This window comes from Acomys russatus, chromosome 24 (assembly GCF_903995435.1).
Source record: "Acomys russatus chromosome 24, mAcoRus1.1, whole genome shotgun sequence".
Taxonomy (NCBI): Eukaryota; Metazoa; Chordata; class Mammalia; order Rodentia; family Muridae; genus Acomys; species Acomys russatus.
In genome coordinates, this window is record NC_067160.1 from 43,721,926 (window position 1) to 43,734,989 (window position 13,064).

At 35.8% G+C, this 13,064-nt stretch overlaps 1 protein-coding gene across 1 annotated transcript in view; it reads left to right on the forward strand.

Annotated features, from left to right (window-relative positions):
- Lrp1b (LDL receptor related protein 1B) overlaps positions 1 to 13,064 on the forward strand; it is a 1,950,158-nt gene that overhangs the window by 1,685,029 nt on the left and 252,065 nt on the right. Inside the window, exons 50-52 of the mRNA XM_051166335.1 lie at positions 3,786 to 3,908; positions 6,481 to 6,600; positions 11,450 to 11,578. Coding sequence (XP_051022292.1) covers positions 3,786 to 3,908; positions 6,481 to 6,600; positions 11,450 to 11,578 — 372 coding nt within the window. The remainder of the gene's footprint in view (positions 1 to 3,785; positions 3,909 to 6,480; positions 6,601 to 11,449; positions 11,579 to 13,064) is intronic.

A 13,064-nucleotide genomic window follows, 5' to 3' on the forward strand; every position in this document is an offset into this window, starting at 1 on the left:
GTAGGCTTTCTGTTTGTTTCTGTTGTTGTTGTGTTCCAGCTTTAATCCGTGGTGGTCTGAAAAGATGTAAGGGATTATTTCAATCTTCTTGTATTTGTTGAGATTATCTTTGTGACCAAATATATGGTTGATTTTGGAGAATGTTCATAAGTTTCCGAAAAGGTGTATTCTTTTGTGTTTGGGTGAAATGTTCTGTAGATATTAGTTAGGTATATTTATTCATAATGTCTTTTAGTTTCATTAGTTCCCCATTTAGTTTCTTTTTCGATGACCTCCCTATTGGGGAAAGTGGGGCATTGAAGACTCCCGCTATTAATGTGTGAGGGTTTGATGTGTAATTCAAGCTTTAGTAATGTTTCTTTTATGGAGGTTAGTGCTCCTGCATTTGGGGCATAGAATTAAGATTTCATTTTGGTGTGTTTTTCCTTTGATGCCCTTACCCATCCATCTTTTTTGATTAGTTTTTATTATTTTATTTGGTCTATTTTATTAGATGCTACAATGTCTACTGCAGCTTGCTTCTTGGGTCCATTTTTTTTGAAAACTTTTTTTCAGCCCTTTACTCAGAGGTAACGTTTATCTTTATTACTGAGTGTGTTTCTTATATGCAGCAGAATGATGGATCCTGTTTTCTCATTCATTCTGTTAGCCTGTGTCTTTTTATTGGGAAGTTGAGGCCATTGATTGAGAAATATTTATGACCAGTGGTTGTTATTTCCTGTTATTTCTATTATTATCATTATTTTGGTGGTTTATTTCCTTTTCCATTATAAAATTATCCCTGTTAGGATTCTGCTTCAGCCTGCCTATCTGAGATGGCATTGCCTACCTGCCACGAGGTGTGGTTCTACCTGAGATTATAAAAGACCAACTCCTCTTTGTGGTCCTCTCTCTGACTCTCTTACCTACCTCCTTTCTCTCTTCCTTTGTCTCTGTCTCTGCTCTGGGTTACCACTCCTCCTTTTCTTCTCTCCCAGTGCTCACCTAATAAACTTCATATGATATGATATCTGTTGCCTGGTACCTTATCTTATTTTTTTAGTATTAATTATAAAAACACTTTCTAGGATTAACACATTATTTTAAAATTTTTGAACATTAATATACTTTTATACTAAAAAACAAAGACAAAACAAAACAAAAAAACTCATGCAAACAATGAAATGTGGATAACTAGTTTAGGAGCCAGCAGGAAAGACAGCACATGTCAGAGGATCTATGTATCATTCCATAAGATGTAATGTGTACAGTGATTTTGTCTTAATGATGAGCTCATTAAAAACATGTTAACAAAAAAATAACGGAAAGTTTTTATTTCAAATGATTAACAGTGCATTACTTCAGTGTGATAGTTAAATAAACTGTAGGGATCAATTTCTGATGGACTGTGGGCCAGATATGCCCTAAATCGTCTGAAACAAGGGTATAAGAGGACAAATGGGCTCTAGTCACGATATGAAGCCACAGAAGATGCTATAAAATTCTATGTAACATTTCCATTTAGAAAAGCAAATCGTATTTTAAAATGATTTTACCTAGAGACTACTTTTGTCTTGTAATATTTTTCAAGATACTCTATTATAATTAATTAACTGTTCATTTGTGGATCTCAAGATTATGTTTATCATACAAGGCTTACTCAGCTGCTCTTTATCAGCAAGACAATTTTCAAAATCCTACTGCACTATATTTTCTTTTTTAAAGCAGAATATTGCTTAATCCCTACCAAACCATATTCAAGGTAGTGCAGTAGAAACTTTAAATTCACATTTTATTTATTTAATTTTTTAGCAAAGAGCTACTGATGTTTAACATACTTTCTTTTTTTTTTTTTTTCACAGAAAATAATGTATTTATAACATACTATGGTAGAGTTTTGTAACAGTCCTATTCAAACTAAGGTGATAATTTAAAAAAAATTTTTTATTAATTTATTCTTGTTACATCTCAATGGTTATCCCATCCCTTGTATCCTCCCATTCTTCCTTCCCTCCCATTTTCTACTTATTCCCCTCCCCTATGACTGTTCCTGAGGGGGACTTCCTCCCCCTGTATATGCTCATAGGGTATCAAGTCTCTTCTTGGTAAACAGCCATCTTTCCTCTGAGTGCCACCAGATCTCCCCCTCCAGGGGACATGGTCAAATGTGAGGCACCAGAGTACGTGAAAAAGTCATATCCCACTCTCCACTCAACTGTGGAGAATGTTCTGTCCATTGGGTAGGGGTTTAAAGTTTTCCGCCTGTATTGTCATTGGCTGGTGCCATAGTTTGAGTGGGACCCCTGGGCCCAAATCTGCTTATCATAATGTTCTACTTGTAGGTTTCTAGGACCCTCTGGATCCTTCTACTTTGCTATTCTCCCATGCTTCTCTCATCTAGAGTCCCAATAGGATGTCCTTCCCTCTGTCCCAGATTCCTGGTAAGTGCAGGCTTTCATGGGACATGCCCCTTGGGCTAGTATGCAGATATAAGTGCATAAATACCATTTAAGTCTTTCTGCTTCTGGGTTAACTCACTCATTATGTCATTTCTAGCTCAATCCATTTGTCCACAAATTTTGAGAATTCTTTTTTTTTTTTTAATATCTGAGTAGTATTCCATAGTTTATATGTACCACAGTTTCTTTATCCATTCTTCTACTGAGGGACACTTAGGCTGTTTCCATGTTCTGACTATTATGAATAAGGCTGCTATGAACATGGTTAAGCAAATTTTCTTTTTCTGTGCTGGAGCATCTTCTGAGTATATTCCAAGGAGTGGAATAGCTGGGTCTTAAGGAAGCCCTATTCCCAGTTTTCTGAGATAGCACCAGATAGATTCCCAAAGTGGCTGTAATAGTTTGCATTCCCACCAGCAATGAAGGAGTGTTCCTCTCTCCGCACATCCTCGCCAGCATGTGGTGTAGCTTGAATTTTTGATCTTAGCCATTCTGATGGGTGTAAGATGGAATCTCAGAGTTGTTTTGATTTGCATTTCCCTGATGACTAAGGAGGTTGAGCATTTCTTTAAGTGTTTCTCAGCCATTTGATATTCCTCTGTTGGGAATTCTTTGTTTAGTTCCAAGCCCCATTTCTCAATTGGGTTATTTGGTTTGGTGGTGTTTAATTTCTTGAGTTCTTTATATATTTTGGATATTAGACTTTTGTCAGTTGTAGGGTTGGTGAAGATCTTTTCCCAGTCTGTAGGCTGTCACTTTGTTCTCTTGCCCGTGCCTCCTGCCTTACAGAAGCTTCTCAGCCTCAAGAGGTCCCATTTATTAATTGTTGACCTTAAGACCTGGGCTGTTGGTGTTCTGTTCAGGAAGTTGTCTCCTGTGCCAATATATTCCAGGCTCTTCCTTACTTTTTCTTCTAACTGACTTAGTGTCTCTGGTTTTACTTTCATTCAAGCCACTGAACTACATTTTCTATTCAACTATGATGTTTACTCTTTATTCATTTTCGAGTAAATTAAGTTATTTTTATTATTTTATGTTTACTATCGAATCATCACATTAAATTGATAACAAGTATTACAATATTTCCAACAACTCCTTCCATTTCTAGGACCAGCTTTGAATTGGGTTTGTAGTCACATTTGGATGTAAGTTGTACCCCACGATTGGTGATGTTCTTAACTCTTGAGTCATCTCAACCTTAACAATTCTTTGTATTGAATTTTGAGTTGGGCAATTTGAATTGTATCTTATGGTCTGTATTTTCCAACTTAAGTCGTATTAATAGTGAATCCAGAGCCTCAGGTTAATTTAACATATTTGACACTGCGTTTTTATGTTTTATCATAGTTCAAAACAAACACAAATGTGAAGAGAATTATTTTGGTTGTCCTAGTGGAAGATGCATCTTGAATACGTGGGTGTGTGATGGTCAGAAGGACTGCGAGGATGGGGTAGATGAGCTACACTGCGGTGAGCCTCAGTTCTGCTTTGTTTTATGAGCTGTGCATGTTGCTACTCATATGCTGATGTTTCCCTTCCTGGAGACTATATGTGCAATATTGTTGATAGACTATAAAAGTATCCCCAGGAAATTATGACAGGGCATAACAACCTCTTCTCCAAGACCTTTTCTTACAACTTTATACTTAGAATAATTCTGATCAATATTAATCTAAATGCTCTACCTTCATTTTGTGACTAATTTATTTCAGGTGCTGTTAAGTTAATTCTATTCTGGCGTAAAAAATATAAACCTAAAAATATGTAGCATTCACTCTACTAGTTCTTAAAAATTAAACAATAATTTAAAATTTTGTATTAAATATGTACATAGGTTTAAAGAAAACACTCAAGCATATGTTTCTCCAACCATCTGTTTCTCACCATTTCGAAACTTCTTTGTTTGCAAAGTTTATTTATATAATATATTATTTTACAAAATATAAAATTTATGGTTTTGTAATTTTCTATAAGATAAACAAGCCTATATTCACAATTTCATCATAACTGTGGTGAATGAAGTTGGAAAAAGATTTAAAAAATGAATCCCTTGTAAAATGTCAAACTCTCTTGAAAGTAAATACCATGGGGAAATGATGAAGTGTGTTCTAAGTAATTAAAATTCTGCATATCTTCTTATTAGAGCCAGACTCTGCTCCAGCAAAAAGAAAACTTCAAAAATAGTCCATGTAAATCCATTATTTCTAAATAGGGAGCTATTATATCATTAAATCTTCATTTTTGCTTTTCTAAAAAGAAGTTGCCTAAATTCCTTTATTTTACTGAGCATATAATTAATATTCAAAAATAAAATACAAAACTTAAACTCAAAGGAAGAATACAGCATGATATACTTAACTCACTTTCCCCTGAATAGTTAGCCCCAGACACTTTCCTACTTTCAGGTCACTTTTCACACTCTCATTAACCTAGTCACAATAACCCTTTACAGCTGTGCCAAAATTCCCCCCCCCCTTTTTTTTTATTCTAAATCTTTCCAAACTGACAAGACCAATAATCACAAAGCAAATTTTTATTTCAATAAAAATTTGCATTCTGAATAATTTTATTTGGGAAGTTTCACTCTGGGACGTAACTTGATAAAACAGTGTGCTAGGTTCTAGGAAACACACAGGCTGAAGCAGGACATGGAAAATATTGACACTGTAAAAAGTAAAGAGGCGTGTTGTTAAAAATGCCTAACCTACTATGGAAAACACATATGTTTCTATTGAATTTTGGAGTTCTTATTCAACAATTATATAAACCGAAGCATTTTTAGACAACACAACAAAAGCATCAGTACATTGGGCTTTTTAAAAGACACACTATTGGCTTGTCATCAAGCTAGAATCTAGTTTTTCACATCTTCTTTGAAACCATGTTTCTTCTGGTCATATTGCCTTTCTTATGATGATCTATTAGTAAAGGAAACTGGGACAGAGGGGAAGACATCCTATTGGGACTCTAGATGAGAGAAGCATGGGAGAATAGCAAAGTAAAAGGATCCAGAGGGTTCTAGAAACCTACAAGTCGAACATTATGATAGGCAGATTTGGGCCCAGGGGTCCCGCTCAAACTAAGGCACCAGCCAAGGACAATACAGGCGGTAAACTTTAAACCCCTACCCAGATCTAGCCAATGGTCAGAACATTCTCCACAGTTGAGTGGAGAGTGGGATATGACTTTCACACGTACTCTGGTGCCTCACATTTGACCATGTCCCCTGGAGGGGGAGACCTGGTGGCACTCAGAGGTAGGATAGCAGGTTACCAAGAAGAGACTTGATACCCTATGAGCATATACAGGAGAAGGTAATCCCCCTCAGGAACAGTCATAGGTGAGGGGAATAAGTGGAAAATGGGAGGGAGGGAAGAATGGGAGGATACAAGGGGTGGGATAACCATTGAGATGTAACAAGAATAAATTAATAAAAAAAAAAAAAGAAAAAAGAAAGAAAGATTGACTTAAATAAAGAAAGCACTACTTTCTTCATCTGGGGTACTTATTTTAGTTTTGTGATCAAGGGTTATTTTTAAAGTATAGAAAGCATAGTCACTAGTTGAGAGGTCTGGTAAGAAGTATGCTGTAGGAACAGGCTTGTGCACGCTGGAAGCACAGGGCCTTGCAAGCTATTGCCCCCCTTCATGTAGAGTCACCATAGAGAGCAGGAACTTTCTTTGTTTTAGTTTAGGTTGGACGAGTTTAAAAAACATTTAGAAAGAGTCTAAGAAACACATTTTACTGTGTAGAAACAGTAAAATATATTTTAAGGTGATCTTGCTTATTATTAATTATCCTCTGCCAATTATGTGTGTTAACTGGCTGCCATGTTATATTTTGATTTATGCTCACAATGTGGAATGTTCAAACAAGGGTAAAAATATCTATTCCCTCAATTATTCATTACTTAAACACATTTTATATATAGAAAAAACCTTTCTCTATAGCTTTTTAATGTAAAATATTGTTGTGGGCAGTTGTATGAGAATTTATTTTACTAATGTTTTTCCCTAAAAAAAAAATAATCATTGTTTTCTAGATTCTGCTTGCTCTTGGGATCAATTTGCTTGTTCTGTACAAAAATGTATTTCAAAACACTGGATCTGTGATGGAGAGGATGACTGTGGAGACAGCTTAGATGAAAGTGACAGCATTTGTGGTGAGCAATTTCCTTTATGGTCTCAACAATTTTTTTTCCTGTAAATTTTTAAGTAGCATATATATTTGATCTTTTTGAAACACACATATGACATATGCCTGTGCTTTATAATGTACCAAACATCATCAAATGTGTATCTTTATTTATAATTGATATTATTGTTTTCAGGGGTACTATCTTATCATTTTAAAACAACAGGTTAATCTTTTGAAATTTTATTTTTATTTATATTTATATGGGTGTGTCAGTGTGTAGAAATATGCACAAGGCATGCCCCCTGGATGTAGAATTACAAGTGGTTATGAGATACCTAACGTGGACGTCAGCATTTAAATGATGGTCGTCTACAAGAACAGTGCATTCTTTTAAACACTGAGCCACATGTCAAGCCCAAGTTTTTTAAAGTACATATATAGAATATGTAGAATATTTTCTTAGTACCAAATAATCACATTTGTCCTTTATATATCTAGTCTTCAGTGTCCCTCTGCAATAAATTCCATTAATTGACATAATTAAATAAATGATCATAAATGTTTTATGACTCATAGCACATAGCTGAGTTATCATCTGCTAGTCAACATAAAGTTTTTTTTCTGAAATCATATAATTTATTTTTATTCAGCATTTGTCAAGATGTTTTGATTGCAGAGTTTGTGCTTTCTTTGCCTTTACAACTGGCATAGTCAGAACTAGATGGAGGCTAGATTACATTTATCAAGGGTCCATTTTTTTTTTCTGAAACAAACAAAGAAGGTCTCATGTAATCCCCAAATCTGCTATCTAGATAAAACCTGATCGGCACACACACAAATAACAGTAACTGATCCATAAGTCAACATCTCCATGAGATAACACATATGAAGGAAAATCGATCTTGCTAAAAATAATTCAGTAAGATAAAAATGAATTAGAACAATAAGAAATAGTTATCTAAGCCTGAAAAAAACATAAAGATTTTTTTTACTGCCATTAACCACCTAGGTTCTCTATGTGCCCATTTTTAAATAAAGAATTGAAACTGCATGTCTTAAGTTGGAAATATGAAATCTGGAAAGTTTATACAATTAGCAAATATTTTAATTCAATACTTTTGGTATTGAAATGTTAAATGTCTATATTTACCTAATCTCTATTTAACTATTAAATACATGGCATATACTACAAAGACAGTGTGGTTTATTTTAATAATCATAAACACTTATTATGTGGTGTATATGGAGCTTCTATGTGGATTTCTCAATGTCTGAAAGGAGGCAGCAAGCTAAACTCCAGGAGTTCTTAAGTTCTTAACAGTTGTTCAGCATTCTAGTCATTTGTTTTTCCATGCCCATCTGTGTATCTACCCAGCTCAATATATATATATATATTACATATATTTGTACTTGCATATTCTTTACTTCTTACAGCAGGATTGGAAGATGTGAGCAATAAGTTCAGATTCCTGTACAAAGCTGAATGTCTTTCTACATCTACATTTCCACAGAATGGCCAACTATTTAGGTTGTTATCAGAGACATAAGTTCTTTATAATTCTCACCCTCAACTGAATTGCCCTGTGGATAACATAAAACTGCTACTGTCTCCTGAGAGCAGGCAGTTTATTTTACTGCATTTAAGCCAGCCCGAATTTATTTTTTCTTTAGAGTTGGAAAAAATACAATTATATAAAAGATAAAAAATAAAGGTCATTATCAAAATTCTTTAAGCATAAGATATAGTTATTCATTGCATGACTTTAGCTCTTTTCTTTGTCCCCTTTGTTATACGTCTTTAAGTTCTAACACAGGACTTTCACGGAGTAAGCATGTCTCCAAGGCATGGACCCATCTTGCTTTTGACCTTTGGTTTAACAGGCAATAAAAGTTTCCACTGGTAACTAATTTCTCACAGATATGGTATAATAGGAGGGACAGAGGCCCTAGAGCTATACAGAGTCACTGTATTCATATTTGATTTCCAAAGTAAATAATCTTGAAAATATTTTTATTGCTCACTTCTGAAATATCCACTAATAATGAGATAAGGAGATATTAATCTACAGAATTGCTTTGATTATTATGTACTGGACCTATGAGTTTATATCTGCTCTTCCTTTTTGCCATTTTTCTTTATGTTGAAGTGACATTATTCTATTAGCCTCTCATTGTCTCTCTTCTCTCCCACTTTCTCTCTGTTCATCTTTCTCTTTATTCTCTCTCTCTCTCTCTCCCTCTGTCTCTCTCTCTCTCTCTCTCTCTCTCTCTCTCTCTCTCTCTCTCTCTCTCACTCTCTCTCACACACACACACACACACACACACACACACACACACACACACACACACACACACACACCACTGATGTCTGTGAAATATTTTAAATAAAGAAGAAAACTGTAGCAAACTCTATTTTCATCTAAAGTAATGGGTCTATTCAATTGACTTACAGGCTGTATTTCCTATCATACAAATGTGATTGTATATATGAAATACCTCCTTCGACCAAATTTGAGTCAACAAAGAAAACTAGTACTTTAGAATAGAAAGCCAACCTTACAAATAACTCACCTCCTCACCTCCGTGTTTCACAATATTTACTGTACCAAAACATCCGTTTTAGAGGCGCATTAATATTTAAAGTGTAGAGCGCCACCTTCAGATGTTACGGTGAAGTACGTGTGTAGAGCGCCACCTTCAGAAGTTACGGTGAAGTACGTGAACATTCCTTTTAACAATGGTAATGTATCTCTGACGTAGCATATTGAGGAGCTCAGCAAAGAAATTCACTGTACTCCGTCTCTAGCCGTAAGGGAAATTCATAGTGACTAAGAAATTTACCTGGAATCACACAGCTAGGGGCTGATGGCAGAGGTAGGGCTAGATTTCCAATTTCCAAAATATTAATAGGCTACTTACCTGACCTTTACCAAGTAGTTCCTCTTGTCTGAGCCTAGCATAAGATCGGCCTGATAGATGGTTTTCAGTGTGTGCTTATTCTCCCAAGGGATATTTTTTCACCCTTGGGAAGGCAATGCCAGATGGCAGTGGTAACCAGGAAATAAAGCCATAAGGTTTTCTATGGCTAGTTTCTCCCCAGTTGATTTAGTGTTTTGGCATATTCTTCACTCAGATTCTGTTGAACACTATCAAGGGAGTCATTGAATTAGCTGTAAAGAACATTATGTCATCTGATAGCTGAAGATGTCTTTATAATTATCTATTCATAACCCTTTTTTCTAGCAACGGAAAAATTTAGACAAGAGACTTCTTAAAGGTCAGGCAGAACTAGATCACACCATAGCCAATATTACTTAAAACATGAAATTATGAGTTTAATATTGAAAATGATTTGAAGAGATAAGGAACTTTTAAAATAATGTCTGTGGGAAGATACTTATTTTTAAAAACCGTTAAAGATAGAATAGCTGGTAAGTTTTATTTTTAAATGAAAGCAACACATATTTTACAGAATATTTTCTGGTTTCTCCCACTTAACCCTTTTTCTGTCAAAGTATTAATCTTCACTGATACAGAAAATTCTTTAATGCATGGACACCTCAGTGTTCACACCAGTCTTATCCTTTTAGCCTCATATATGTCAATGAAAGTCAGAGTTAAGCATGCCTGGACCTCTCAGGGGCTTTGCTTAGTCCTCTGCTGCATGCTTTAAGAACGCTGCTCTGAGACACAACTTATGCTTATGTCAATCAGATGACCAAAAGATGAAAAGATGATAACCATTTATTAAAGCACAGCAATATGCTTACATGAGGGGAAGCAAGGAAATATTTTCTATCAATATAATCAGGCATATTTCTTTTTCCCTTCTTTCCTTCCTTCTTCCTTCCCTTCTTTCTTGCTTCCTCTCTTTCTTGCTTCTTTATTTGTATTTCTAGGGATTGAACCCAGGGCCTTGCATTTGTCAAACAATTATCACCTTCTAGATACACTAAAGCTTATAATACTAGTTATGTAAATATGTTTGGCATATGTTTGGGACATATTTTCATTCTCAAGAGTGAAATTGGAAACTTGAGGTTGAGCTCTTTAACTCAACAAATATTTTATTTATACATATAAGGTAAGCCTGAAGATGTAGACTCTAGAAGTGGCTAGGGCTGTCATTGATGTGTGATCACCACATGTTCATACAGAAGACGTCTGTGTCACGGTGAATATGAAGTCCAGGTCAGCAAGCACTGTAGGAGCGACAGTGCCATTCAATAGGATAATAAGTGACAGACATGGGAAGGCAGATTCTGGGCAAAGGGGAAAGGGGGCCCTCTTTATTCTTTGCAGCAGGGCAAGAGGAGGCAGAGCAGTACTTATACTAGAATGGGAGAGAATGTTTTTAGAACCACAAAGAAACATTTTGGGTCTCCAGGTCAGCATGGGAAGCTGAGCACTTGGAATCTCTGTAAGTGTTCCCCTTGTAGAAGCTGGTTTCCTTTTCTATGAAGCATGATAAGTAATAATTCTATAGGACTAAAGGAAGGGACACGTTAAGTAGTTCATGTGTACTAAGCTATAAAATGTTGTCATCAGTGTTCTTGCTATTGTTCCTACTTATGTTTTATTCTTTCAGAATGTCATTTGTTTAAGAATTCCAGAGTATGCTTTGATATATTTCCAAGGAGAACTGTTACTTCATGTGATGTAGCTATAAACAGGAGAGCAATTGCAACTAGGGAAGAATATATTCTTAAATAAGAATATGTAAACATTTATTAGGACTGAGTTATCCATGATTTTTAATAATTGCTTTCCCTTTATTACATACAAGACTAGCTTTTGCCCACAGGATAGATGAACGGTGGCCACTTTTTAAAGACACTTAGGATTTAAATATCACTTTTCTTTTGGGTTTAAGGTGCTGTCACTTGTGCAGCTGGCATGTTCAGCTGCCAGGGCTCCCATGCCTGCGTGCCCCGACACTGGCTGTGTGACGGTGAGAGAGACTGTCCTGACGGGAGTGATGAGCTCTCCGCTGCAGGCTGTGGTATGAACATTGGCTGAAGCTGTGTGTCAAAGACATCATCTGCATAATTCTGGGGGATTGTCTTTCTTATATTGTAACATACTTTATTTCATTTTTTTCCAATCCTAGGACCTCAAAGGTCCAGGTGGGATGCTGTAATAATAGTAGCTTATCAAGCCTTATGCATTCACAGTGTCTTACAAATGCTCAGTGACATCACCAATTTTAAAACTATTTCATTGGCTACAAATGTATCACTTCAGCTCAAAAGCAGCATAACTTCATTAGGTACAGATTGTTGATTGGCCTAGTATTTTCTTACTTAACAATCCTCTCCTTCAAGTTGATTTTTAAATTCCTATTACCAACAGTCTATAAATGGCTAATATTAAGGTAATAGTCATGAGGAAGTCAGTGGACAGCTATCAATTCTAGAGATGTAGGTATGAACCTTTGGGTGCAGTAAAGACACTATCTGTAGGACTGAGGGAAACTGAAGCATCACGAGGAACATGTTTGAGGTCAGGCAACTTACAAAGCTTCTGACTCAAAGTTATTTCAAGGAGTTGCTCAACAGTGAAACTTAAGATAAACTCTTTTGTAAAAGGCCTCCCTATGTGAATATAGCGATCTGTTGCGCTGGGGTATTTATCAGAAAGGTTCTGACAGATTCAGTCTACTAAGAGAAATCTGACCATGTCCTGAATTTTTTTAAATACACGAATCTTCACATCTTTAAAGTATTATATGTGAGCCTGTTGGCACACATGTACGTCAAAGGAATAAAAACACAACAGGAAAAATTTGACACAGCCATATTTGCTCACAAGTCAGCCTATTGTAGACTATACAAAGCTGCGAACTTGAAGCTGATGTGATTCTCTGAAGGTCAATGTTGCCACTGAGGGCTGAATAACAAAGGACTATGAATTAATTCAGAAATCCAGATGATCCTGCATGCTGTTGCTATTGTAGTGAGTTAGCACTCTGGGAGGTATGTTAGCACTTGTGGACCACGTGGGTATTATTCCATAGATTATGCTAAAATATAGAAAATTGCACTCTAGTGACCTGAAAGTGACAATGGAATATAAGTTGCTGCCGCTGTGTTTTAAAGAAGAATGTACATGTCAGTACTGGTGTTCTTCACTTGTGCTATTGAATCTGTCATAGCTCAAAGTTTCCTGAGTTATTAGCAACACAGAGTTTTACCTTGACTAAAATATGAAAATCTAACACTGTTTCTGCGTGACTTCTTCTACATAGCAGTTAAAAATAAGTTTCCTAAAAGTAAATTATACTGGACTACATGCACACACACACACACACACACATGCACACACATGAGTATCTTTTCTGTTTTGTCTATTCATGGATCTATACAGACAGTTACTGGGAGGATGGTGGTAGTTGCTCATGGCAAGGGTTGAGAGGTATGTGGGACAAGAGTTGTAAAATCTCAAGTCTCACAATGATGTGCTTAAAGACCACTAGGCCATTCATAAAG